This window comes from Daucus carota, chromosome 4 (genome assembly GCF_001625215.2).
Source record: "Daucus carota subsp. sativus chromosome 4, DH1 v3.0, whole genome shotgun sequence".
Taxonomy (NCBI): Eukaryota; Viridiplantae; Streptophyta; class Magnoliopsida; order Apiales; family Apiaceae; genus Daucus; species Daucus carota.
In genome coordinates, this window is record NC_030384.2 from 33,822,060 (window position 1) to 33,846,618 (window position 24,559).

General features: G+C 35.4%; 5 protein-coding genes across 5 annotated transcripts; 3 read left to right on the forward strand and 2 right to left on the reverse strand.

The window, feature by feature from the left end:
- Positions 1-2,356: 2,356 nt before the first annotated feature.
- LOC108219445 (purine permease 3) lies at positions 2,357-3,895 on the reverse strand. The gene is made up of 2 exons (XM_017392903.2): positions 3,014-3,895; positions 2,357-2,806 (listed from the first exon to the last, which is right to left on the reverse strand). The coding sequence occupies exons 1-2, from the start codon at positions 3,755-3,757 to the stop codon at positions 2,480-2,482; spliced, it is 1,071 nt and encodes a 356-aa protein (XP_017248392.1). The 5' UTR covers positions 3,758-3,895; the 3' UTR covers positions 2,357-2,479.
- Positions 3,896-5,620: 1,725 nt separating this feature from the next.
- Positions 5,621-8,307, forward strand: LOC108219446 (uncharacterized). Its single transcript, XM_017392907.2, has 4 exons — positions 5,621-6,192; positions 6,900-6,970; positions 7,274-7,799; positions 7,923-8,307. Exons 1-4 carry the CDS (start codon positions 6,091-6,093, stop codon positions 8,076-8,078), a joined length of 855 nt encoding a protein of 284 aa, XP_017248396.1. The 5' UTR covers positions 5,621-6,090; the 3' UTR covers positions 8,079-8,307.
- A 2,110-nt stretch (positions 8,308-10,417) lies between these two features.
- LOC108216066 (UPF0057 membrane protein At4g30650) lies at positions 10,418-11,026 on the forward strand. The gene is made up of 2 exons (XM_017388731.2): positions 10,418-10,610; positions 10,738-11,026. The coding sequence occupies exons 1-2, from the start codon at positions 10,521-10,523 to the stop codon at positions 10,861-10,863; spliced, it is 216 nt and encodes a 71-aa protein (XP_017244220.1). The 5' UTR covers positions 10,418-10,520; the 3' UTR covers positions 10,864-11,026.
- A 395-nt stretch (positions 11,027-11,421) lies between these two features.
- On the forward strand, positions 11,422-12,093 carry LOC108216067 (UPF0057 membrane protein At2g24040-like). Its single transcript, XM_017388732.2, has 2 exons — positions 11,422-11,634; positions 11,786-12,093. Exons 1-2 carry the CDS (start codon positions 11,548-11,550, stop codon positions 11,909-11,911), a joined length of 213 nt encoding a protein of 70 aa, XP_017244221.1. The 5' UTR covers positions 11,422-11,547; the 3' UTR covers positions 11,912-12,093.
- Positions 12,094-15,186: 3,093 nt separating this feature from the next.
- LOC108218708 (eukaryotic translation initiation factor) lies at positions 15,187-23,296 on the reverse strand. The gene is made up of 9 exons (XM_017391782.2): positions 23,024-23,296; positions 22,792-22,863; positions 22,243-22,338; positions 21,911-22,072; positions 19,731-19,828; positions 17,360-17,447; positions 16,909-17,259; positions 16,552-16,791; positions 15,187-16,466 (listed from the first exon to the last, which is right to left on the reverse strand). The coding sequence occupies exons 1-9, from the start codon at positions 23,153-23,155 to the stop codon at positions 15,432-15,434; spliced, it is 2,274 nt and encodes a 757-aa protein (XP_017247271.1). The 5' UTR covers positions 23,156-23,296; the 3' UTR covers positions 15,187-15,431.
- Between the last annotated feature and the right edge of the window lie 1,263 nt (positions 23,297-24,559).

Consider the following 24,559-nt stretch of genomic DNA (forward strand, 5'->3'; position numbering starts at 1 on the left):
TTAGTACCTTAACTTATGATCACTTGTAATTATTGAATATAATATTCATTTCTACTCCATTTAATTTAATTCCTTTCAATCGTATCTACGACTAATTTTCCCCTCAAATAATAATAAAAATAAAGATTAAGTACAAAGAATAGCGTCGGAGTTGTCATGATAGTCTATATATTAAATTATTAGGAGTCATATATTATATTAAATTGCAAGTTGCAATACATATTTTAGTGTGACAATACTAACAATACTCTTTCTTTTTATATTGACTTAATTACTAAAAAAATTATACAACTATCATGGTTTTTTCAATTTAACCATAATAGTATATTTATTGTGGGATAATGCAAGTAACTTTAAAAAATTATATTGAGAAAACTCAATCTCACTAATCCATAACCATGGTTAAGTTAATATTGAGATGTATGCCACATATATTGTCAAGTTATAAATTAATTAGTATATGAATTTTATTACTTTTTCACCGTCGAATTAAAAGGTCAAAATCCTAATTCATATTTTACACAAATATAAAGCGAATCATAATTTATGTTTGAAGGCAGAGGACAATGTTAGCATGATTTTTATGAAACACCTATAGCCTACTGGCTACATGTGTATGATTGTATCGATAATTTTTCATGTGATTTATGATATTTGTATCGAATTTATAAATTTATTCGAACTATTGATCGCTCTTTTAATCATTGTTACTAATTTTGTCGATATATTACTGCAGCATGAATATGATAATTGTGTTTTGTTCGGATACAACCTACACAAGCACATATAATATATATTGGTATTTTGAGATTTCTACGTGGTTTTTAGATGATTTTTAATAAATATTATAACTATTCTTTATGCATTTTGTTAGTAATTTGTTTGGACAATAAAATTTTATTGAACTAATATTCATCTAAAAAACAAACAATCTATATGCTATAATTTCCGATTATAAATATTTCTTCAACAATATCAATATTAGAACAAAGTTCCATGTAGTCCACATATTTACTGTAGTACCGTAGACCACATATGTTCTGCAACTATAGAATGACATATAAACATTGCAAAATGTGTTATTTTGCAAATCATGTTCTATAAACATCATTATTTTGTTAAAAATTTTGACAATCCTAAACATTCTACAAGTTAAATAGTGAAAAACACATTATTCTGCAAAACATGTTAAGTTTGCAGAACATATTTACATATTAGAGAACATATGTGTTCTACTTGTCGAACATAAATGATTTTCAATATTTTTCATGAAATAGTGATATTTATAGAATGTATTTCACAAAATAACAAGTTTCATACATTTTGCAATGTTTTTATGACATTCTATAGTTGCAGAACATACGTGGTCTACGGTACTACAGTAAATGTGTGGACTACATGGAACTTAACTCATCAATATTAATATATATATATATATATATATATATATATATATATATATATATATAATTTTTAAAACAAGGTTAAATTCTTACTAATCAAAATAAAATGTAAATTATTTGTCCGATAATAATTTAAAATTATATTATGACGAACCCTGGTAATTTAAATAAAAACTGCCCGCAAGAGTTGGTTCAGCTGGTTAAAGAGGGGATTTATATCCTCTTGATCACATGTTCGACTTCTGAAAGGAAGCTGAATTTGTGATTATGCCTCCTGCACCAGAGCCTGTTGCTTAAGTGCGGTTTACCTAGTTCACATAGTTTGCCGGCTATTACATGAGCTCGTAGATTTTGCTTAAGTGCTGCAGGTTATTGCGTGAGTTTGTGGGTTTACTCGGTGCGCACTTGAAGGGTAGCGGCGTTAAAAAAAACTGATTGTTTGGTGTGTACAATGGATTATGTAAATATATAAAATAAAATTATAAAAAAAATGAAATTTAGTTAATGCTGCGTAAGACATCTATTTAATTATGGTTAGAAATATTTTCAAATTGAGTTCTTTCAAATACGTTTTCTATCAGTTAGTCACAAAATTAGATTTATGATTAAAATGAAAATTTTATAATAGTTTAATAGTTTTTTCGATAATTAAGTCTTTTATATTTTCTTAATATATGAACTAAAAAAGAGGTGAAAATGATGGACGAGTAGGATGTAATAAATCTTTTATTATTAAAAATAAGTTAGGAGCCATGCGAAAAATTATAGGAGGATTTGGAGCTCTATTTGAATCAAGACTTTTTATTATTTTTACTTGGTCCATGGTATATGCTCTAGGAATCGAGAATTACTTATTGTTAACACTAACTTAAATAAATCAATAAGGTTTACCGAGTCACTGAGCACCTGAAATCGGACCATATTCTATGGCAGTGTATTTGATTTTTGAAATGCTAGTGGATTGAGAGAGTAGTGATTACCTTATCAGACTCCAACAAGGCAACACAAGTAAACAATTTGATATATTCAGGACACATTGTTTCAATGCTTGCAAAATTAAGGTACATTGCATTGCATTATGGTGACGGTTCAAGATTCAGAGCTTCCTTCTGGTTCTTAGTATGTTGAAGCTCTCCGTAGAAGTAGGACAAGAAACCCCAGAGAGATAGGGTCAGAGAAATTGCCTTCTCAACTTTGAACTTGTCATGGAAGAACAAGACTGCCAAGGTCTCTGTCAGTGGCAGTAGCGTCGCAATTATAATTCCAGAAAGCAAAGAAGAGGCGCAGAAAATGACTCCTGTCGCGCCTAGGAAGAACAACTGCCAGAGGATTGTGTCAAGGACTAAAACTGAATAATACATTGTTTTTCCAAGCTCGAACTCCCTTGCTTCTCTAGGAATTGCCTGCAATTATACGGCAAATGAAGTCAAATTAAGGGGACATTTGGCAAATCTGAATCAAAACTGTCTGATTGATTATGTTATCTGAATGATCTGAGTTGATAAGTTGAATTCAAAATCAATAATAACATTTGACAAATAATTCACATATGTTAGTATTAGGATTTAGCAACATATTAACTCTCTTAATCTACCAGTCATGAGACATACCGCGAAGTCATGATTAACAACCATGCCTATTGCACAAACCACGGTAGCAAAAAATGACATAACCACCTGCATCTCCATGACTAGGGAATAATTTAGGCGTTGTTTCGCCTTCTTGCACATTAACTCAATTGCTGGTAGTATAAATCCATACAATGCAGCGGCTCCAAGAGTCATAACGAAGCCTAAAATGTATTCCTTGTCCGACTCTCCAGCAGGACGATCAGAGCTCGTATGAAACGCAAGAACCACAGCTCCCATACATAACAAAAACACAGCATTCACCGTAAAGCTGGTGAATTTCTGCTTAACCAGCAGAAATGCAAATGCAGCAGTGAACGCCAACTGCGTAGCAATTATAAGAGCAGAGGTGGAAATAGGAAGGCGAGCCACGCCATAGGAATACATATAATCATCAGCCCCCGTGAGAACGCCTATAATAGCACAGGGAACGATGAGAGCACGTCTAATGGATACGAGTCTAGTCCCGGGGACTCCCTGGCTTCGACGATACAGATACGAGACGATGATTGGGAAAAAGAGAAAAGGCCAGCCTGCTGTTTCGAGACAGCTTGTCAACCAAACTCGCTTCCCACCTTTGACAAAGTAGAGCCGCTGCACTTGAGGACCACCGCAATTGCCCACTCCTAGCATTACGCAATTCAGGACCAGGAGGAGTCTCTTCATGGATTTGCTCATTCTGTTCTCATTACAGTCTATTCTGTTGTTTGTAATTGGGATGTCCATTTCGTAGACTGATTAATCTGAATGCACAAAAATAAATTATTCCTACCCGCGCATATGCACTCGATTTACCTGGTGTTGGGTTAGTAGTGTCGTCCGCACCCGGGGTTTACTTCCAGAACTGCATGCATAACTTTGATTACATCGAAACAAACGAGGTCCGTATGTTTCTTATGTGTGATGGTGATGTTAGGCTCCAGAGATAGTTCATGTTGTGAATGCAAACTACATAGTCCACCAAATAAAACATTTGAGTACACACAAAAACTATAGCCAATAGGATATACAGGATACATTTAAGATCAGTTTCACTCCCTAATAATATGCCGGTTAAACCTCAAGATCAGTTATTCAAGTTCACTCCAAAGTTAGCCACTTTCTCCAAATCTTGTTACAGTATTGTCAAACTCTTCCGATGATAATAAGTTAAAGGAATGTGAAAATTCAAAATATTTAAAATTTTAAGATACCAAATCATCACATACAAATCTCTAATACAATGCCAACACTCAACAATATAAATATCATGAACCACGAACCAACCAATGAGCCTATAAATCGGATGACCGGATATAATACAAAGCCACAGATTTCATGAAGCGCTTATCCTAATAATCACTTTTTTTTACTCCCATCGTTAGTGTGCATTTAGTTCGGATTTTAACCCTTATTTTCACCAGAAAAGAAAAGAATTACTGTACGACCCCATGTCCCCCATCAATCAAATTTGCTAATTTTTTTTGATTTGAGGATCTGTTATCAAGTCAAGCTTACAACCGGCACCAGAGTCACCCTAGTTAAAGAAACGTTTAAGCAAAAAATAGATTCGAGAAAAAATGAAGAAAAGAGAACACCTTAATAGCTTTCAAAAATGTCAATTGTCATATCCAAGTCTCCAACCATCTTAGTTATAAAAAAATAGACAGCTCAACTAAACAAATACTCCTTCACATATCTCATACCTCGCAGATCTATAGAAGCCACAAAAACCCGGCACCATTTTATTCTACTTAAATACAATAAAGCAACCCAAAGCCCAAAGGTGACCGACACGATTGCTTTACACATTGTTTTTACTCTCAACTTTCGGATTCTCTGTTAAACATCCCACTAGAGTTGCCTCTACTGGGTGCTTCAACTGTTGATTGTTTTTCTATCTTTTCAGCATGGTGGTTAAGTTATGCTTTGTGCATTTGCATATTCTCTAGTGGACTTGCAAGAAACAAAGTTTTAAGAGGCAGTAGCTTTCAGTTATCAAGATTAATCTTTGTTTTAGGATGATTGTAAGGCCGGCTTGGAGTCATGGGCTCATGGTACATGAATGTTGATTTACCATACTACCCTTTTCCTTCATAGCAGGGAAGTAGTAATAATCAAAGCATAATGAGACCCTTGTGAATGGAATTGTCAATCATGTTTTTCATGTGCAGAGAGACTAGATGGAATAAATTCCTGGTCAAGAAGAAATGGAGGGACATTCTTGTAATTTAGCACGAGGGCTTTGTTAACTTTAAGCTGAAATACAGTAGTGCGAAAGAAAATCAAAAAACAGAGTCTATCACAAACAAACTCAGGCCTAAAAACAAGGTACACCCAACAACTGCTAAACATCAATGAACAGCTCCCACTAATCTCTCTCCCACCTTTTCAGCCATCTCTCTCTCCCTCTCTCTCTCTCTCTCTCTCTCTCTCTCTCATCTATATTTATATCCTACTGGCTACTGCTACTATTCTATCCTCCTAGGAGTGAAAAAAAGACCCCCACAAAGAAAGAAAAGAGGGTAGAAGAAGAAACGTAGAAACTCCACAGACACAAAACCTTACCCTCATTATATATCATCATCATCAAAAAACAAACAAGAGTCCATACCACACCCAACTATAATATACATATCCACATCTATATTCCCATCTATATCTTAATGGCACAGCTGGATACATTGAAGAAGAAAAACAAAACCAAAAAACAAAATATCAGAAAAAGCAAACACAAGACCAAGAAAAGAAACAGGAGGGCTGTCTTGAATTTGTCATCCTCACACCAAAACCATGTTTCCACTTTTACCCTTCTGCAACCCCTCCAAATATTCCCATCTTCATCAATTCTTTGTACTTGGACACGCCAATGTGTTTGATTTGTGTGTGGGCTTTTTGGGCTTTTGATTTTTTCACAGACAACACATCAAAGCAAATTACAAGAACCTTCTCACCTTCCCCACCTTTAACTATTTCTTGGCACAACTTTTCTTCTTCTCTGTTCTTATCCAAGACTATCTCTTTTCACAATATTTATCCCTTTGAGATCATCTACTTGTATTTGTGGTTCTTGAGATCTGATGAAGATGAAAAGGGTTGCTGTGGATGCATCATCTAATGGGGAGGCCAGGACCAAGTCAAGGCTTCAAAGTTTGATGCAAGACTACCAAGAATTGCAAAAAGTATGCTTTTTTAAGATCTAATCTCCTGTTATGTGTGCTTGATTTTCTTTTTGTTGGTGAATATGTTTGTTTGATTGTTCAGAATCTGCTCTTTTGATGGATCTGATGTTATTTCTTTGATTATTGACTAATGCTTTTGTTAATGATGCTTAAAAGCATATTAATTTGAGCTTGTTTAAATTTATGATAAAGAGGGCTGTTGATGGGTTCTCTCCCCAGTATATATAGAGTATGTATTTATGTGGGTTGATTGGTATAGTCTGCTGGGTATTAGTTGTATTTCTTGTTTCGTTCATTGAAAATATGTGTGTGTGTAGTCTCCTATTGTTTGCTCACCATCAAAGATTCAATTTTTAAACCTTGGTCGTTTTGCACAATGTTTGCCAATAGATCTTTAGTTTAGAAAAGGATTTAGTTGAGAAAAGTAGTCGGATCTCCCAAAAAGGTTCTATAAGCAGCTATGATTAGTCTATATACATCTTACCCTCCCACAGATGTTCTTATGAGGAGCTATGTTTTGTTTGGTATCAAAGTAGAGCTTATCTTCATTTTGTTTGATATATATATATATATATATATATATATATATATATATATATATATATATATGTTGTTATACTGTTAAGTTAGTCCTACAAAAATCTTAAGCTATTCGGCAAATTGGGATGATGTATGGGGGATCGTTTAACAATGTACACATGTTACAGGAGGTTGAATCCTCTAGAAGCAAGTTGAAAAACATCAAACAGAGGAAGGGGACATTGCAAGCAGAAGTACGGTATGTTGCTCACTTTCCCATCGAGATGTATTCTGCTAGTTTAGGATCAATTATTGGACATGACATGAAAAGGGTTGCTTTTAACTTTTTTTTTTGGTAGTAGAGGTACTCGTGTTTTTCTTTGTGATCTTCCTAAATCGATTGCTGGAAGATACACGTCTGTTATATCAGTTTAATTGTTTAATAATGTGGTCCTTAGATTTTTTTGTATCATGGTTCAGCTAAACCTCAACTTTTTTGCTTCAAAATTTGTGAAAGACTTAACTAAATTAAAAAATAAAATTATTTTCTCTGTATGCACAGATTTCTGAGACGAAGATACAAGTACTTAGTAAATAGCAAATCTATGAGCCAAGAGCGGGGTAAGGAACTTATGCAAGGAAAAGATCCAAGGAAAAGGTTTGCGAAGGTTGAGAATTTCAATAGGAAAGAGGCTGCTTTAAGAGCCTTGCCCCCGGTTTTCAAACCAAGCAACAATATAAAAGTATATACTGGAAATGAGATTTCATTGCAGAGCAAAATTTCAAGTTTTGTTGCAAACCGTAAGGGAAAGCATCAAGGTGGAAAGAATGTAACTCGCTTTTATCCCACCCCCTCAAATTTAAACCCCGAGGGAAGGTCATACAAGGGCAAAGAAGTAGTATCTCATGAAATTCCTATAACAATGATTGATTTGAACAAGCAAGAGCCTACATATAACGGGATTGGTCTAGCAGCTATGCATACTCCAGCTTCAGTTCTTGATCTAACTCTAAATGAAGCTACATTTAGTAGCAAACAGACCACAGACAAAAGTCGAGCTCCCATTTTTGACTTGAACCAGGAGCTGGTAAGTTACAATTTCATACTGCATTGCAAAATGAGCTATTGTATTGGTGCAATGCGCATCCCGGACTTGATTCATCATCTATCCGTTATTTATCTGCTTGCACTGTTTTTTCAAACTTGATAGGTGGAAGAAGAAGAATTCCAGGATAACTCTGAGATGGCGAGGCAAGACATGCTATCTGATCTGCATTTATCTCTATGTAGAAATGCAGGAGACAGTTCGAGTCGTGTTGTGAAGAGAAAGATCTCGTGGCAAGATCCAGTTGCTTTGAGGGTGTAAGTCGATATCTTTGTGAATACATATTAGCGAGTTGTAATGCAAAACAAATGCATGTCTAGAGGACAATAGAATTGAAGTGTAGAGGATGGATTTAAACTCGAAAATTATGCTGTTTATTAGTAAGGTTAACTTCATTGTTATGGCTAAAACCACAACTCATATTTGCTTTATTATGTGTTAATTTAAGAGCGGCATTTAAGTGGAGAAGAATGGCAGTGGTGGTTGTTTCTACCTGTGCTGCAATAGCATAATGCTTGGTTGAACTTTGAAGCAGTGAAATTTTTTGAAATGCCAGGCCCAGGCTTAAAGCCTGTACTGGGCCTGGCTTGTATTTTTGCCAAAGTTTTGACCGGGTCCAAATATTGAAGACAGCTCAGATATTATTTAAATAATAAATTTCAGCCAAATTATTACAATAGTAGAATTGAGACTGGATAAATTTATTGTAATAGTCCCTGGAATTTTAGAAAGAAGCAGTGTTACAGAAATCGGGAATCGGACCTAATCGGTTGAGGTACCGATTCAAGGATTAATCGGAAATCGGAGATTAATCGGAAGGATTAATCGGAGTTAAAATCGGGTTTATTTTAATATTAAAATATTATATAATATTTAGTTATTATTATATTAGCTATTTAGTAACTAATATATTTACTATATTCATAAACTCTATAATTATTCATATTTAAAGTAACATAGTATTTTAATTTTAATAATTTATCACATATACTTCGATTATGAAATATATATAAGGATTAATCGGATTTCAAAAATCGGATCGGTGGCCGACCTTGCAGAGGATTAATCGGGGATTTATCGGTTAAATCGGGGATTTTTAGAATAATGGCAAGAAGTAAAAATGAAAAGGTCCATAACATGATCAATAAAGGGTCCTTTGGTGAAAGATATACATATGTTAATATGTTATCATTAATTTAAATGATAAAGAATGTTGAATAACCTAATTCTAAATATATACGTATCTAAAATACTATAATATTATTCAATGAAAACTTAATTCATCCCGACTCCTCGTCAAACATGGTCCGGGTCCTCAGAAGATGGTCCATTAAAATAACGACTATACATTTTAGGAGAAACTAACATAAAAAATTCTTAGTACGTTCGTAGTACGTCAAAAGTGACTTCGTAAAAATGATTATATATTTTAGGGGAACCCACATAAAAAAGTTTTAGTACTATAGCTACATCTTAAAGAAGTGATTTCGTAAAGAAGTGGATTAAAAATTAGATGTATATAAACTAAAAGAATATTCAAAAAATTAGCAAATATGATGAAAAAAATTAACATCCTCATATTTTTAAAAAATATTTACATAAACAAGTGTAAAAGAAATAGAAATAAGAAACATTTGAGCCACGTGGCTGGTCCTATTGTTTGACAAGGGCCGAGTCTCTCTCCCAAGTTGGAGAAGAGATGACGTATTCAAGGTCAAAATAACTTTCTCTGCTCCCTTCCTTCACGAATACAGTTGCACTTGCATCACCCTGTTGTGATTATCTACTTTTTTTTTAATGAATATACTCCCTCTGTCCCTCTCATTTCTTTACAGTTACTATTTTGGGATGTCCCTCTCATTTCTTTACATTACCATAAATAGTAAGTTTTTCCCATCATTACACCCACTATCTTCTCCCACTATCTCATATTTAACAATAAAAACTACTATTACACCCACTACTTTCCTCCACTATCTCAAATTTATTATTAAATATTGATGGGTCCCACCACTTTACCCACTTTTCATCTAACTTTACTCATTTTTCATACATTGTCTTGGTCTCCGTGTCCCCCTCCAATGTAAACAATTGAGGGGGACGGAGGGAGTAATTAATTACTTTGCGGTTACCATGGATCGAACACGTGTACCTCAGATCCAACACGTGTACTTTTAGATCACGCACCCTCATACTCTATTAGGTCTGGCATCTTATTAGTACTAGTAATCTTTATTTTCTCTCTGTCAAAAAAAAAAAAGAAGTAATCTTTATTTTCTCGTATTCTCAAGTAAGTGTAAACTAGCATGTTAATTTCTTTTTCTGAAATAATGAATATTAATTTATTTAACATCTTTTTGTGGTGCAAATTAATAGAGTTTAAAAGTGAAAAAAAAGGCAAAAAGATGAATAAAGTAAAAATAGAATTACACTACCAAAAATAGCAGCAAGATATAATATTAATTTAATACAATGAGATATTTGGGTACCCTGCCGACTACACAAGGTCCACATCAATAGCTGTAGAAATCCACACCACAAGTTCTAAAAATATATATATATATAATATGTAACAAAATAAAGATAAAGATAAGGCTTGTTCGGGGTCAATTACTCAACTCGCACTGAAAGACTTATTTAAAGTGAAAAAATAAAACAGAACACACACAAAAAGAGTTGTAGATTTGCTTTAGCTTCATCACCATGAGTTCGGGACTTGCACTATTCTGCGAGATCATAATCGCCATCTTGCTTCCTCCCCTCGGAGTCTGCCTCAAAACCGGCTGTTGCACCGTAAGCTTCTTTTCTTTCCATAAAAGTATTCTATTCTTTTCCGATGAGTTATTAATTTGTATTTTTATGTCGACGGAGAGCGAAAATTCAAACTCATAACCGTGTCGTAATGTGTTGCAAATTGCAGGTAGAAGTGTTGATATGCGTGGTGTTGACGATATTAGGATACGTTCCCGGGATAATATACGCGCTCTACGCTATTCTCTTTACGCATCGTCACACGGATCCTGACCATTACACTGCGGTTGCTTAGCTCCCTCCAGATCCTCTGCTAGAGTAGTTGTTATCATCAACTATTCAACTTGTTGTTCTAATGTTTGTGTTAAATCTCGAATCCATGCAATTTCAGTTTGTGTTGTATTTGTTTGGTTGTCAGTTATTGTGTTTGAAACAATAAGAATGAATTTCATATCGCAGTTCACAGCAAATTCAAATCAAATGACTCCATTTTGTTATTCATGCTCACCTACCAGTCTATCACACCAGTTTTACAACACAAGGAGGTCAAGGAGTGTGAAATAGTGGGTGTTATGATTAATTAATAATTTAATTTAATATTGCGGCAAAAAAATATTTAATTCAATAAATTGGCAGCTTCATTGTCCATGTGAATATGATTTTATAAACACCGAATATTAATTGATTCAGAAGTTAATAGTACTAAATTACATATTAAATGGAAAATAGAAAAATATATCTTTGAAGTGATACGAATTTTAAAATGAATAATTTCAATTAAATTTTCAGAAAATGAATCAAAAAATTAAAAATGAATATAAAAAAATTGAATTTGTAAAAAGGAAAAAGAAATAAACTGGGTCAACCAAAACCGATCACTGGAATATACAGATCAACAGATATCGAGAATCAGATAATACTGGTAGCTAGCTTCTCTGCCAACAGCAATTAACAGGCGAGGATTGGAATTGGGGCAAGTATGTCAGGCTGTGCTCTCTTTTGCGAAGTCATCATCGCCATCTTGCTTCCTCCTCTCGGCGTCTGCCTCCGTCAAGGCTGCTGCTCCGTATGACTCTCTCTCTCTCTCTCTCTCTCTCTCTCTCTCTCTCTCTCTCTCTCTCTCTCTCTCTCCCTCTCTCTCCCCCCCTCTCTCTCTCCCTCTCTCTCCCCTCTCTCTCTCCATATGCATCTAATCTAATTACTATATGAATTGACAGGTCGAATTCTTCATATGCATAGTGTTGACCATATTAGGTTACGTCCCTGGCATCATTTACGCTCTCTACGCTATTCTCTGCGTCGATCGTGATATGTATCGCGGCGAGTACTACACTCTTGCATAGCTCCCCTTCTTCCTACTGTCTATACATCTTTATTTCTATGTATGAACCTTTTCAATTTATTGTACGCTTTTACTCCCTGTCTTTGATTTATCATGCTCATGTGTTGAATTATCAGTTTGTTGTCCCCTATTAATACTTCGATAAATTCGGTTTATCTTTTTAATATACTGCTGTGAAAGTAATTGGTGGTGTTTGTTATGTAAGATCGTAGTTATCAGCTTTCTTATTACTTATCTTTAGTGCATTGGACCTGTAGATGCGTGGTCGCACAATTGAGACTTTAGAGTAACTAGCAACTTTGGTTATGCTTAAGTAGATAGTAATAGGGGAATTCAGTTTAGCGTATTTGTCTACACTTTCTTTGTCTTCAACTTTGCAAGGGAATCTGAATGGTTGAAGCTTTAGACGAGGATCTAGGATTCAAAGTAGGTGATTCTTTCCTGTAGCTATTTGGTTATGTTAACAGTGGAATATATAGAAAGATGACCAAAATACCACATCTTACACCTGTAGTCCCTCCAAAATATAATTTTAGCAGACTCAAAATACCACATTGGACGGGCATTGTGCAATAACCAAAATAGGAAAAAACAAAACAAAACTTCCAAGCACTATGAATGTGAACATGCGCCTATACTCCAAACTCCTTTTTTGTTATGTTTGTGAAGTATTTTTGGTGGTAATAAACAAGATCCACATGGTGTTTTGGAGTTGACATAGGATTTAGCAGGTCTTGATCTATGTTGTACACACAATAGCATAATGAGGTCACTTGATTTGCTGTTCACTTCGAGACCGTATAATACCTCTTATTCTTATTATTAAACCTCCTATCAAGAGACCTTTTGAGAGTTTAACTAGTCATTTCTGTTGTCTACATTGACAACTATAACAACATACACAACGAAACATTAGTCTTGTTTGTAGGAAGATTGCTAATAGCCCGGTTCTACAAGAAATGAAGTCAATTTGCCAAACAAATGCCTAGAAGCTTGTTTTAATTCATACAGGAATTTCTTTAGCTTAGAATCTAGTTCAAGGTGTGAAATTGCATATACTTCTTGCAAATTACCCATTCAAGAAGGAATTATCTCCACCTGATCGCTCAAGTGTCCAACCTTGAGTTTGTGCAATGTTTTAGTAAGCTTCTAACAGTTTACCATTTTTTAAACTGGAGGAAAAGTGTCAGTTGTTACCATATGTCCATATTCCTAGAACTTTTGGCGGCATATCTTTCCTTCTGGGGTCGTGCCTTTCCACCTGCGCTAAGTTAGGTATTTAACTCAAAATTCACTATCATCCAATTGTTTTCTTTCCAAATAGCAAGGATTTTTTTATCCCAAAGTTTTTTATCCTGTGCTCAAATACAGATGTAGCTTAATTAATGTTTTCTTATATCATAGATTAAATTGATAGGGTGAAACATGATTATGAAAGTAATCTTTGGATGAATGGCAAGGCAATATGCATTATCAGCAGCATACAATTCTGATTCAGATTACATGGTGATCTGTTGGTCATTCCTACGTCAAGTTCTTGACTTGTTTTCACTTGATAGTCTTATTAGAATCATGTTGAAGTGACCTTGTGAGAAAAGTAGATTCAGTGAACTCTGTCATGATTGTTTTTATATACATTGTGTTTATGAACTGGATCAGCATGTAAAGGGAAGGATCATGTGGTAAATTGTGAGTAGAAGATCGAGGTGAGGAACTTAAGTGTGGGAGTTTGAGTTGTTATCGGGGTTGTAATTCTGGGATAACTAGTTGTGAAACTTGCATGGCACCGCAAAGGCATGAAGGTATGGACTTGTTATGTAGTTGTGGAGAAGTATATTGCAGACAAAGGAATATATGCTCAAGAAATGTGACGTGCCTATTGACAGATAGAATGCTCATCAAGCAGTAAGAACCTTGCGACCCTTATCATGATGTAAATATCCGATGATCATAAACTGAATGGCACTAGAAGAAACCTACCAAATCCTTGTTTTCACAGCTTGAAAGTGACGCCTGAAACGATGTTTTGATTCTTTTGAATAGGAAAACTGATACATTAATCCAAGATTTCTACTAAAAACATTAAGATGTCGTTAAAGAAATCGAAAGCAACTTCATTTGCTTGAAGATTAGACTGAGATCAGTGCACCTCCTTGCTCGTCATTAGCTGTCGATAATCTACAAAATACTAGAGACCATTAAGATAGCCCCCTATTTATGGGCATGTTTGGCCAGCATGATTCAACGAAAATAAAGACTTATTCCGGTAAAAAAATTTACATTTACAAAATATTTTTTGTCTAAGTGTTTAATAGGTGTTTAATATATGAACAGGTCACTTAAATTCAGAAAAAATATTAATTTTTTTTCAAAATAAGCGAATTATTTTTAAAAAATAAGATTATTCATGTGAGTTCTAAGAAGCTAAAAATATGAGTAGCTTGATTTTCTTTCAACAATTTAGTATGTTATTTTTCAACAACTTAGTATGTTATTGTAGATTTCGTATAGCAAAGTAAGTAACGTCTGTAGTTTTGTAGCAAGAACGAAGTTCCCGAACCTCCCTTCAAGCACTACGATTTCAGTTGGCGAAACCAATTCAGTACGTTACTGTAAGTTTTGTATAGCAAAGTAATGTCTGTGTAGTTTTATAGCGAAAACGAATTTCACGAACCTCCTTAAAAGCAAGCACTACGATTTCAGTTAGAGAAACTGGTGTGATGCTTTGGAAAATTCATTTTTCTTCCTAACGCCATTCCCTTCTAAACAATAAATCCATATCTGACTTGTGCAAAAAATATCTATACTAAGTACTCTCTAGTAGCAACTTAAAACTAGCCTTTTAAATTACTGCTTTATATATTCAGTTTTTCTGGTATGTGCCTACATGCTAAGTACCAAATTTCACAAGTTTAACTTATTTTGATGGGCTCATACTTTTTAATAATGATGAACCCTTCCATATACAAAAACTAGGCCAATCAAAATGAGCTAAATGCATAAAATTTAGTGTTTAGCATGTGTCATGGACACACAATAAACCGTTATATCTATGTGAAACTACCGTTTTAGTTGTTTCAAGTATAGCAACCACACAGCAGGTTTACTAAACAGGCCGCACCAATGAACTATAGTACAACACAAGTCACTTAAGAATTGGATGCAACATTATCATCAGCCATATTAATGTAATACGCCGCCCTACCCAAAAACCTACTTGCTAAGCTCTTAGCACAGAAGGTAAATAATTGATAAAAAAAATATTTAAAAAAAAACTATCCGAATATAAAACTTCTGATTTCCGGGATACTCCATAAAGAGGCTGCTCATCGAAAGGCACACAAGAATCGAATGTGCAGCTCCGATTAACAGATGTCAATACTATAACCTCAAGAAATGCACAACTCATTAAAAAACCTATATTTCAAACCTTGAACTTGTCTTGGTGGTAGATGGAGCTGGAGAAGACAGAATGGGGCATCCTCACGAGGTTACATATTATGCAGAAATAGGAACAATTGCTAGAAAAGACTCTTGCAGGACTCAATATCAGCTGCATTTGAATCTAATAAAGCTTTCCCAGCAGGACTCAAAGTGACAGTCCTCAGCGCTGCCGAAAATACAGCTTTCTGAAACATGTCATCCTCCATCTTCTTCAAAACCGCCTCTAACACCTTAACATTCAACTCCCCGCCCAAAATTAAGATTCCAATTATCTCCCCAAAATTATTCGGTGCTTTAGGTAAATCGATACCAACATCATCCAAGGTTGAACCATAGAGAAGGCATCCAGTCTCTATGTCAGCTGATGTAAGAACTCTCTTAGCATACAGGTACTCCAGCAGCTTCGCAACAGGCCCCAAACATGGTGGGCTTTTCTCCAACCCCAGAGCAATGGCTTCCTTAACAAACTCAGGGTGGTAATCGGGGGACTTCAATTCCTCCACACAGTGTAACGCTTCATCCAGCATACGTACACTAAAATATTCCTCCAGAAGAGAGGTTGTTTTTCTCTTGAGTGCATCGATGCTGAAGGAACTGGACATTTGGTTGGCAACTGGACGCATCGATGCCAAAGGAACAGGCCTAGCAGGTGAAGGAGGTGCAGGTTCGATGCTAGGGCTGAAATTAGCAGGACGGACAGAAGTCACAGAACCAACAGCATTACCTTGCAGTAAGGCACTTGCCCCACCACTTAAAGGCCCACCTTGAGGTAGGTATCTTGGATTCACCACTGCCGACTTGCCAACTGATGGTGGCTGAACACGCCCAACCAGCTGATTTGGATCATTTCTTGGCGACGACCTTGACCTAGTTACCTCCCAGTTGTCATTATCAATTCCAGGCATCCCAGGCATCTTTCTGCTTCCCGGCATTCCAGGCATCATTCCTCCAGTGCCAGGCCGGTTGATCGGAAAACCTCCTAAACTGTTAGCAACACCTTGCGCATTAGATGCCATCACTCGATTATTTCTCATAGCTGCAGTAGCACCAGGACGCAAGTTCATGGTCCTCTCAGCTTCAGTATGAATCTCTGTGATGGTTTTGGCTTTTACCTACAAGTTGTCAACCATTACAAATAATAAGTTTCTACAAAAGAAGAGTCCATTGTTAACAGTAGCTGGGAAAACAAATAATGACCTCTTCCCGCCTGGGAACCCATCCATTGGCGCGCAGATCAAGAACATCACGAACCATAAATCTCATTCTCGAGGCCAGTTGAGGGTTTGTCGACAGTTCCTTGAGTCGAACAAAGTAAACATCATTGATGCGTCTTGCTTTCTGACTTTCATCAAGCTGTTTCCCAATCGTTCTAAAGAACTGACATATAGCCTCAACATTTTCCTCTTCAGGACAGCTCTTATCTGGACCTAGAAGTTCCTATACCACATGTTCAGCCCAAAGTTATTTTAATATATGAGAACATAACCGAAAATGATTTGTGGTATTGCAAAATTCTGGGACAGGTACTGGAAAAAAGAGATAAATAACAAATACCTGAACAATGTGGTGGACAATTTTTTCAGGAACCATCTTCTGCTTTAGAAGCTCCCCAATCAGACGGATGTTTCCAAGAGTGCGAAGCTTGATCATTTTTTCTTTATCTCTCCTTTCAGATTCTTGCTCAGGAGCAGTCATCTGCCTTATTTCTTCCCTGAGCTTGTCAGCACCTTCAAAAGCCTCCTGGCAATTATTTAAAAGAATTCTCTTTAGGGTGATCTCCCTCCCACCAGGCTCATCAGCTGGGAATGGAGGAAGGTTCTCATTCAGATCAGAACACAGCTCTGCATACATGGGGCAAAATGTTGGTTCCAGCACCGCCTTGTCAAATATTAATGATATAACTCCCTGTTGCAGCAGAAAAAAATTGTGAATACTTTGCAAAAGGGAACATCAGTTTTGGCAAGAACTAGGCACGTTTTCTTCTTGAAAAAGAGCATATGCAGACCTTCAAAATGTCTGCAGTTGTTATCCCAGAATTAATAAGTTGACCTTTCAGAATCTCAAACTTCTCCGGAGTCAGCTTGTTCAAAATACTGGGGAAAAAAAATTAGTTAACACTTGATAACTGACAACAATGAATAACAAACTGAACGAAGATGCTATGTGTAAATATACAAGAGGGGAAAACAAGGACAATGGAAAACTCATGCAGGGAAGTCCCAGATTTGGTTTCTATCAGAAAGTAAGAAACTAGAGGAATGCAAAAGAGGCAAGTACTGCTTGCAATTAAGCATTGTGCCTAAAACTTTAAAGTTACTCAACTCCTATCAGAGATAATAATATTTACAGATGGTCAGAGAAAAATTCAAAACAATTTTATATTTGAAAAATATGCTAAAGCCTCTGGATCCTAGAAGAATGAGAGTTTATTTTACAGGAATAACTAGTACTTAGTTTCCTCGTTAAGGTTTTGAGATTTCCCTGCTTAAAGGTGCTTAAAATTTTACAATCTTCAACAAATTGTTAAGAAACTAAAGACAGATCAAGAAAATCTATGCATGGCATAATAATTTTCTCATTTGGGGGGCGGTAATTAACCGCATAAAGAAGATCCAGATAGTGTGACTAAGAAGTTAAATCCTGTCATTGCTAATTTTTTGCAACATAAGGTTTTCTTTTAGGAACAGGTATGTAAGTCCACATTTGAAGGGGATTGAGGCTTCGAATTCTGTTTCAGAGAGATTCATGCTTTTGAAAAAAGATGGCTTGAATGATTTCGAATAGCTACTCCATGTGCCCCGAATTTATGAGAAAAAATATGGCAAATAGAAGGAATTAGAATGTGATATTAAAATTAAATAACCAATTTTCAGAAGTCTTAAAAATAAACAAAACGCGTGTCAAGTCTACTGGACCCCAACTGATGCATAACTGGGAAGGGTGATTCTTTTCGTCAAGACAACTGATGTGGTGCAAGGCTAAGAGACTATATACATCAAGTAACTACGTATAATGGTCATACAGATATTTAAAGGTAAACACATAATAAGAGGTGGGAGGAATAGCTGCAAAGACTAAGTATACTTAGTCTCATACATTTCTACCAGCAGTAATCTTAGGGATCCTTCTAATATAGGACAAGAAGATATGAAAAAGGATCATTCTCAATTGCTTTCATGTGTTAAAAGTATGGTGGCAACAGGATCCTTTACCATTCTACAGTTCCAGGAAAGGTGTTTCAGCTCTCCTCCACACGTGTATATTGCAAAGATCGACATAATGATAATTTCACTCTTTTTTCTAGAGTAGCCTGTGGCTTTCAAAGATTTTGTAGTAGAAGTTTAATTTCATATACAACTTTCAGCACACAGGATTCTCTCAGATACAGCAAGTGAAATTGAGATTATTCTATTCTGTACATACAGAAAAGAAATGCCAATTTGATGAGGTGGTGAATAATGATATACAGCAGATCTAATACATGAAGTAATCTGAGAGATCAGAATTTTTCTAGTAAGAACGAAAAAACTAAAAACTTATTTGGGCTTAATGACATATAAACATCCAACAATAATATTCGAACTGATAAACAGTCCATCAAACTTCAAAGAGGGGGGTCTTAAAGAAACTCTGACACATCCTGGTAAAATGGTCAAGCATCTATTTGTTTGTTCTGAAATTGTAAAAGTGATCAAGTTGCATCTTCTGGGGAGAGAGTTGCAGCTGAGAAGTAGCTTATGTGCTAAAAAGATGGCTTCACTAGAAACTGAAACCTATTCTTTTTTGCTAAAATCTGGGTCTTGCTAATGCAATTTTTGAACCAGAGATTTTAGCCTAGTCACAAACCAAGCAAGTGAGAAACTGGTGCAAAGAATCCAAATGTAGCAGGTTTGCTTCCAGCATGTGATAAGGTGTTGGGTTTCCACTGTATAGTACTTATGTATGCTGTTCTAATTTGAACAGTTCCTTTGAATCGCGTTAGAGGTTGGATAGCAGATACTTAAGGTTTAAATGCAAGAAAAAGTACGATGATGCATGAATAATCATATATATGACCGTGTAATTGAGAGAGCTGTCCTCCCTCTGATCTGAAATTTCTGATAAGATAAACATTATCATATTAATAAAACCAACAACATTGTAAATCTGAAATGTGAAATATGTGAAGTAAATCTGCATATGGAACTCTTTCACGAGTATGAGTTGCGACTCAGATTAAAAAAGAAAAAGTAAACAGAAACATCAGAAAGGCAGGTCACAAGCCCTATACCAACATATATAATAAAATCTTTATATTAAAAAGAGCATGGAAAATCAGGTAAAACGAGCACAGAAAGCACAAAACTTAAAGCAGTAGTCCAGAAAAAAATAATTACCCTTTCACTGTTTTCAAGACTCGTTCTTTCTCAGATAGTTTCCCCCTTTGAACTGACCATGGCAACTCAGCCTTCACAAGAACTGGAGTTGGACCTCCCTGTTCGTAGAACAAACAGAATAAGGAACTAAAAAATGTGCATACCATCACAATAATATAGGAAAGAACAAATACTGCACAGCCAACACAGAACATAATGTTTCGGAGACCCAGGTTTTACCCCACTGAAAGTACTGCAGTTCAAGGAGAATGTGGCAAGGCAGGTAATCCATGTCATTAATCAGATACATGTATTACACTTGCAGTATGGCACACCCCATTCATACGACATGATTAACAGAGAACAGCATATACAGATCAGACTAATACAAATTTTTAATACATAAATTTGTAAAGTACATAATAAATCTGAACAAGTCTAAAGCAAATATAGTGTGGAAAAGAAAGTGGCATACACATAATAAAGAAAAATATGGGAACTGTACCATACTTAAACTGAAATTATATTTGTGGAAGAAACTGCTACAGCGAGATCAACTGATAGGCTGGAACAAGAAGATAACCAAAGCAAGACTACATCTGGAAGGACATACCAATAGACCCTTGAACCAATAGCACATTTAACCTAGTGACATTAGCTTGATGGTTTTATGTTATCTCATCCAGGGATGCGCGGATATTAAAGAGGACTGACAGACCCACAAGTGCGAAAGTTGCTTTTATAGTATTTCACATTAACGTATAATATTTATTGCTTATATAAATATTTCTTTACCTGATAGGAAGATAGTTTGGTTAATTATGTTCAAGGACTGGTAAACAACGTAGGATGAAAGTCTTTGAGGACAACAAAGAAAAATTATGAATACAGTGTCAGTAGGACACCTTGTAAACAATGACAGTGACAGGAAATACAGGTCAAATAATGATTTTGTGTGTTTTCATTCAGTAAGCCCGATGTCCATTTTTCAGTTTTGAGTTAAAAAAGTTGGTCTCTCTTTCCTTACCTTTCTGAAAAAGGAACCACATAAAACATTGCTAATGAATATTAAAGAATAACTGCAAAGTGGTGGCCAGAGATTACACCCTCTCACAGAGTCACAGTACGTCCTCTAATTCTTTGAACTCAAAAATTAATTACACACTTTATCTGCTTTCTTATCTGAGTAATTAATAAAGAATAACGTATTTATCATAGCATAACCCACACAACCACTAAAATACTCAACTTGATCCACCTTTCATTTCCTCCCCCTCTCCTATCTCACCCATCTTCTCCCAAAACTTCATGGACCCAATAAATCAGAAGACAGACATGCATAATTAGCCCTCTGAACCACTAGCCCACTACTTCAACACCCAAAATTCTATGCAATGTCACCAACTAAAAGTCTGATACACATAAATAGCAATCAAACTAAAGATGAGATAAGGTCAAAATAAATTGGTGAAACAGGCAGTAATGGTTTTGGATACTTAGACTTAATGATGTTAGATCTGGTCACAATGATGCTGTCGGAAAATGTGTATTCCAGTGAGAGTTAAATTGGACTTTATGATTTGGTACTTTATTTCACACAGACTCAGATTATAAGACTTTTCAAGAACTGAACCTGTAATGTGTACAGAACGATGGCCACACTAAACAAGTTCTCTATTACCGCAGCTTATAATAATATATGATAATTTATTTTTAATAAACCGACCGTTCGGATGTGAAATTTATGACAAAATATTAAATACGACAGTTTTGAGATGCACTAATAGAAAAGGTGTGGCCTTTAGAAAATCCATGCCCATACACACACGCGCGCGCGAAAATGTATAATTTTTTTTAAGGAGTTAATAGAAAGTCGGCAGGCGGCGGCAGTCACCAACTAAGAAGCAAACATAGTGTAGACCCACCAATTTGTGAGTTCAAAATTAATTACCAAATTTGGTTTTTAGGGGAGGGGGGGAGCGCCTTTTATTTTGTTCAATAGGTACATTCAGCTACAATTTCAACAACACTGAGTCAATTCTTACCAGCATAGAGAAATTGCTCTTTTTAGTACATTTTTTAGCACAGTACTATACTTATAAAGAAAGTGAGCATGCTGTATATGTAAACATTTTCAGGATTACAGCATGATGGTATACACAAACATAGATACAAGCAATATCAGAAAAAATATTGTTTACCCCTTGTTGAGAAGAAAATGGTCCTCTTCCATGATGTGAGTTCAGCTGGTCTTGACGAAATCTCTCCTCAACAGGGATGGGCAGTTGTTCAGGTCGACTGCGCCAATCACGGCTGTCTGGCTCTGCATGGCGAATAGTCGGCTGATTTGGTTGTTTCTGCGGCTGTGTCAATATATACGTCACTCAGTAAATTTAAATCCCTCCCTTTAAAAAAAAAGAAAAATGAAGAGAGAGAGAGAGAGAGAGAGAGAGAGAGAGATGCGGTACTCAGCATGCAAGTATTGCCCATGATAATTTCAACATCTTTTATGAGTAGCATAAGGGTAACTTACACTGTTCTCCACACGATTCCAGTTCTGATCTTCACCAAAAAACTCAGCTTCAACTTCTTGCTTAACTCTTAGGATGTCATCGTTTATCTTCCCAGCCTGAAATATGAGAAACAACAAATAAATCTAAAGCACATTTGATGCGGATCAAAAATCTGATAAATTAATATTCCTTACCTACTGGCTACTGATACGTAGATAATTGTAAATTATTATGTAAATTTTATATCAGGCAAGTTGATCAAAGGAAATAATTCAATATACGTAGTATAATCATAAATAAATTCTTTATATTTTGTTCATTTAATATAATCATAGCAGTTAATTAGTACCAGGAAACAGATATCTAATTAGCTCGTGTAATTTTTTTCTACCAATTGCCTAAGGAACCTCGAACGAGAAACATATTATCCAATGCCATACCAGTATATACAAAATCCATGGGCTAATATAACGTACGAGTCACGACTTATTGCAGATAACACGGATTGTTACTAGGTTATATCAACAAAAACATAACAAGGTACATAAATTAAATAAAAAAAACATTACCTCCCTGAGCTGCAACAACTGATCTCGAGAAAACCGAATCAGCTCACGGTCCTCAAATCGAGCCTCGCCAATCTATACATCAAATAAAGCACTAGAAATGAGTATAACAACAGCCACAAGTATAATTACAACAATCAAAACACCAACTAATTCATTCCATACCCTTAGATACCACAAATTCAGTTAAAAATCCAATCAAATCATCTAAAATTCAATAAAAAAATGAAAAGACCTTGGATGAAGAAGAGGGAGCTTGAGGGCGAAGAAACGGCAGATCAGCAGCAGCAAATCTAGTGGCTCCACCAGCTCTTGCACCGCCACCACCAGGTCTCAAGCTCAAAACAGTCTGATCGCCTTGCTGCATAACGTTCCTCTCTATGTGTGTAGAGATTGTACGGAGAGATTAAAGATTAGCGAGAAAGAGATAAGAGTTTTTGTGTGTGTTCTCACAGGAGAGAGATAGAGAGAGATTTCTGTGAGAGAGGCTGAATGAGAGACATAACCCTTCCGTTTTTACCTTTTATTAGGGTTACCTACTATGTCGGTCGCTGTCTTTTTGTTGACGATTTTACCCTCGTAAAATACTACTGTAATTTATTTGGATTGCACTATTGCAGGGACAAGAGTGGGAATGTATGAGTTTGATGGTTAATATTTGACTTGTTACCGGATGTGGTAATATCCAACGAGCTTCACTGTTACTTGTAGGTAGTTCGGTCCGAAAGCAGTTACCCTGTGTTTTTAGTTAAAGCAGACAAGTTGACCGCAGTTAGTATATTTTTACCATGCATGCTTGTACCAAATTTGACCGAAAAAATTGTACTCTTCTTTTCTTTTCATTTTTTCTTTTTTTTTCTTCTTAAATTAGAGATTGAATCTTAAAAATAAACCATATCAGCATACAATCTTCAAGGATAATCCTTTCATCGAAGAAAATTTGACATCTAATCGCTGTAAATATAAGATGATCCGATATTTAGACGATAAAATTATATTATTATCTGATAAGAAAATATTTATCTTGAATATTAATTAATGATCTTTCGTATATTATAAATTATAAATATTTTCTGCACATAAATGTCTGGAACAAGAATATATATATCATACAAGATGGCAGAACTTATAAAAAATATGTTTTTTCACGAGTATCCAAATTTAAGATATATTTTTTTGCAAAATAATGTTATCAATATAAATTCTTTTAAAAATACAATCTTCTAAATAAAAATTTCAAAAATACTATTTTCTGAAAAAAAAATTGGAAAATTACGAAAGTTCCATTTACAACGGTATCCTCAATTACTAGCAACCATAAATACAACATAAAAAAATTATTCAAAATAATTTCAATTAAATTGAAAGTAACCACAAATTTAGTAAATGAGTGCTCGCGCTTGGCTAGCTAACTAAAAACAAGTGAATTGAACCTCAAGTATCCATCAAACAACTAATACAACTAACTCTCGAAACAAAGAAATGAAATCAACTGAAATTGCAACTAACACAAACTCTGAAAGCAACCATATCAATCAAAATCATACTATCCACACTTTTCCATATCAAGCAAAGTCATACTATCCGCACTTTTTCTCCCGATTGAATCCTTCAACCTCCACTGCACATTCCCGTTACGACTTCCCTCCTCGATCGATTCACATGCCCGGCTACCGCCGTACCTTTCACCAACCACCGCCCCACCCTAACCTTCCTTCATACTTTCTTCACCCATCATTTTCTTCCGTCCACCCACTTTGAACTCGAGATT

Excerpts from the sequence above, each read along its gene's own strand:
- LOC108219445 (XM_017392903.2), bottom strand. The coding sequence starts at position 3,757 with ATGGACATCCCAATTACAAACAACAGAATAGACTGTAATGAGAACAGA. Across the intron at positions 2,807-3,013 it reads TTGTTAATCATGACTTCGCG|GCAATTCCTAGAGAAGCAAG; the intron begins GTATGTCTCATG and ends GTATAATTGCAG.
- LOC108216067 (XM_017388732.2), top strand. The coding sequence starts at position 11,548 with ATGTCAGGCTGTGCTCTCTTTTGCGAAGTCATCATCGCCATCTTGCTT. Across the intron at positions 11,635-11,785 it reads TCCGTCAAGGCTGCTGCTCC|GTCGAATTCTTCATATGCAT; the intron begins GTATGACTCTCT and ends ATGAATTGACAG.
- LOC108219446 (XM_017392907.2), top strand. The coding sequence starts at position 6,091 with ATGAAGATGAAAAGGGTTGCTGTGGATGCATCATCTAATGGGGAGGCC. Across the intron at positions 6,971-7,273 it reads ACATTGCAAGCAGAAGTACG|ATTTCTGAGACGAAGATACA; the intron begins GTATGTTGCTCA and ends CTGTATGCACAG. Across the intron at positions 7,800-7,922 it reads TTGACTTGAACCAGGAGCTG|GTGGAAGAAGAAGAATTCCA; the intron begins GTAAGTTACAAT and ends CAAACTTGATAG.
- LOC108216066 (XM_017388731.2), top strand. The coding sequence starts at position 10,521 with ATGAGTTCGGGACTTGCACTATTCTGCGAGATCATAATCGCCATCTTG. Across the intron at positions 10,611-10,737 it reads TCAAAACCGGCTGTTGCACC|GTAGAAGTGTTGATATGCGT; the intron begins GTAAGCTTCTTT and ends TGCAAATTGCAG.
- LOC108218708 (XM_017391782.2), bottom strand. The coding sequence starts at position 23,155 with ATGCAGCAAGGCGATCAGACTGTTTTGAGCTTGAGACCTGGTGGTGGC. Across the intron at positions 16,792-16,908 it reads TTGTCCACCACATTGTTCAG|GAACTTCTAGGTCCAGATAA; the intron begins GTATTTGTTATT and ends CATGTGGTATAG. Across the intron at positions 16,467-16,551 it reads GGGTTCCCAGGCGGGAAGAG|GTAAAAGCCAAAACCATCAC; the intron begins GTCATTATTTGT and ends GACAACTTGTAG.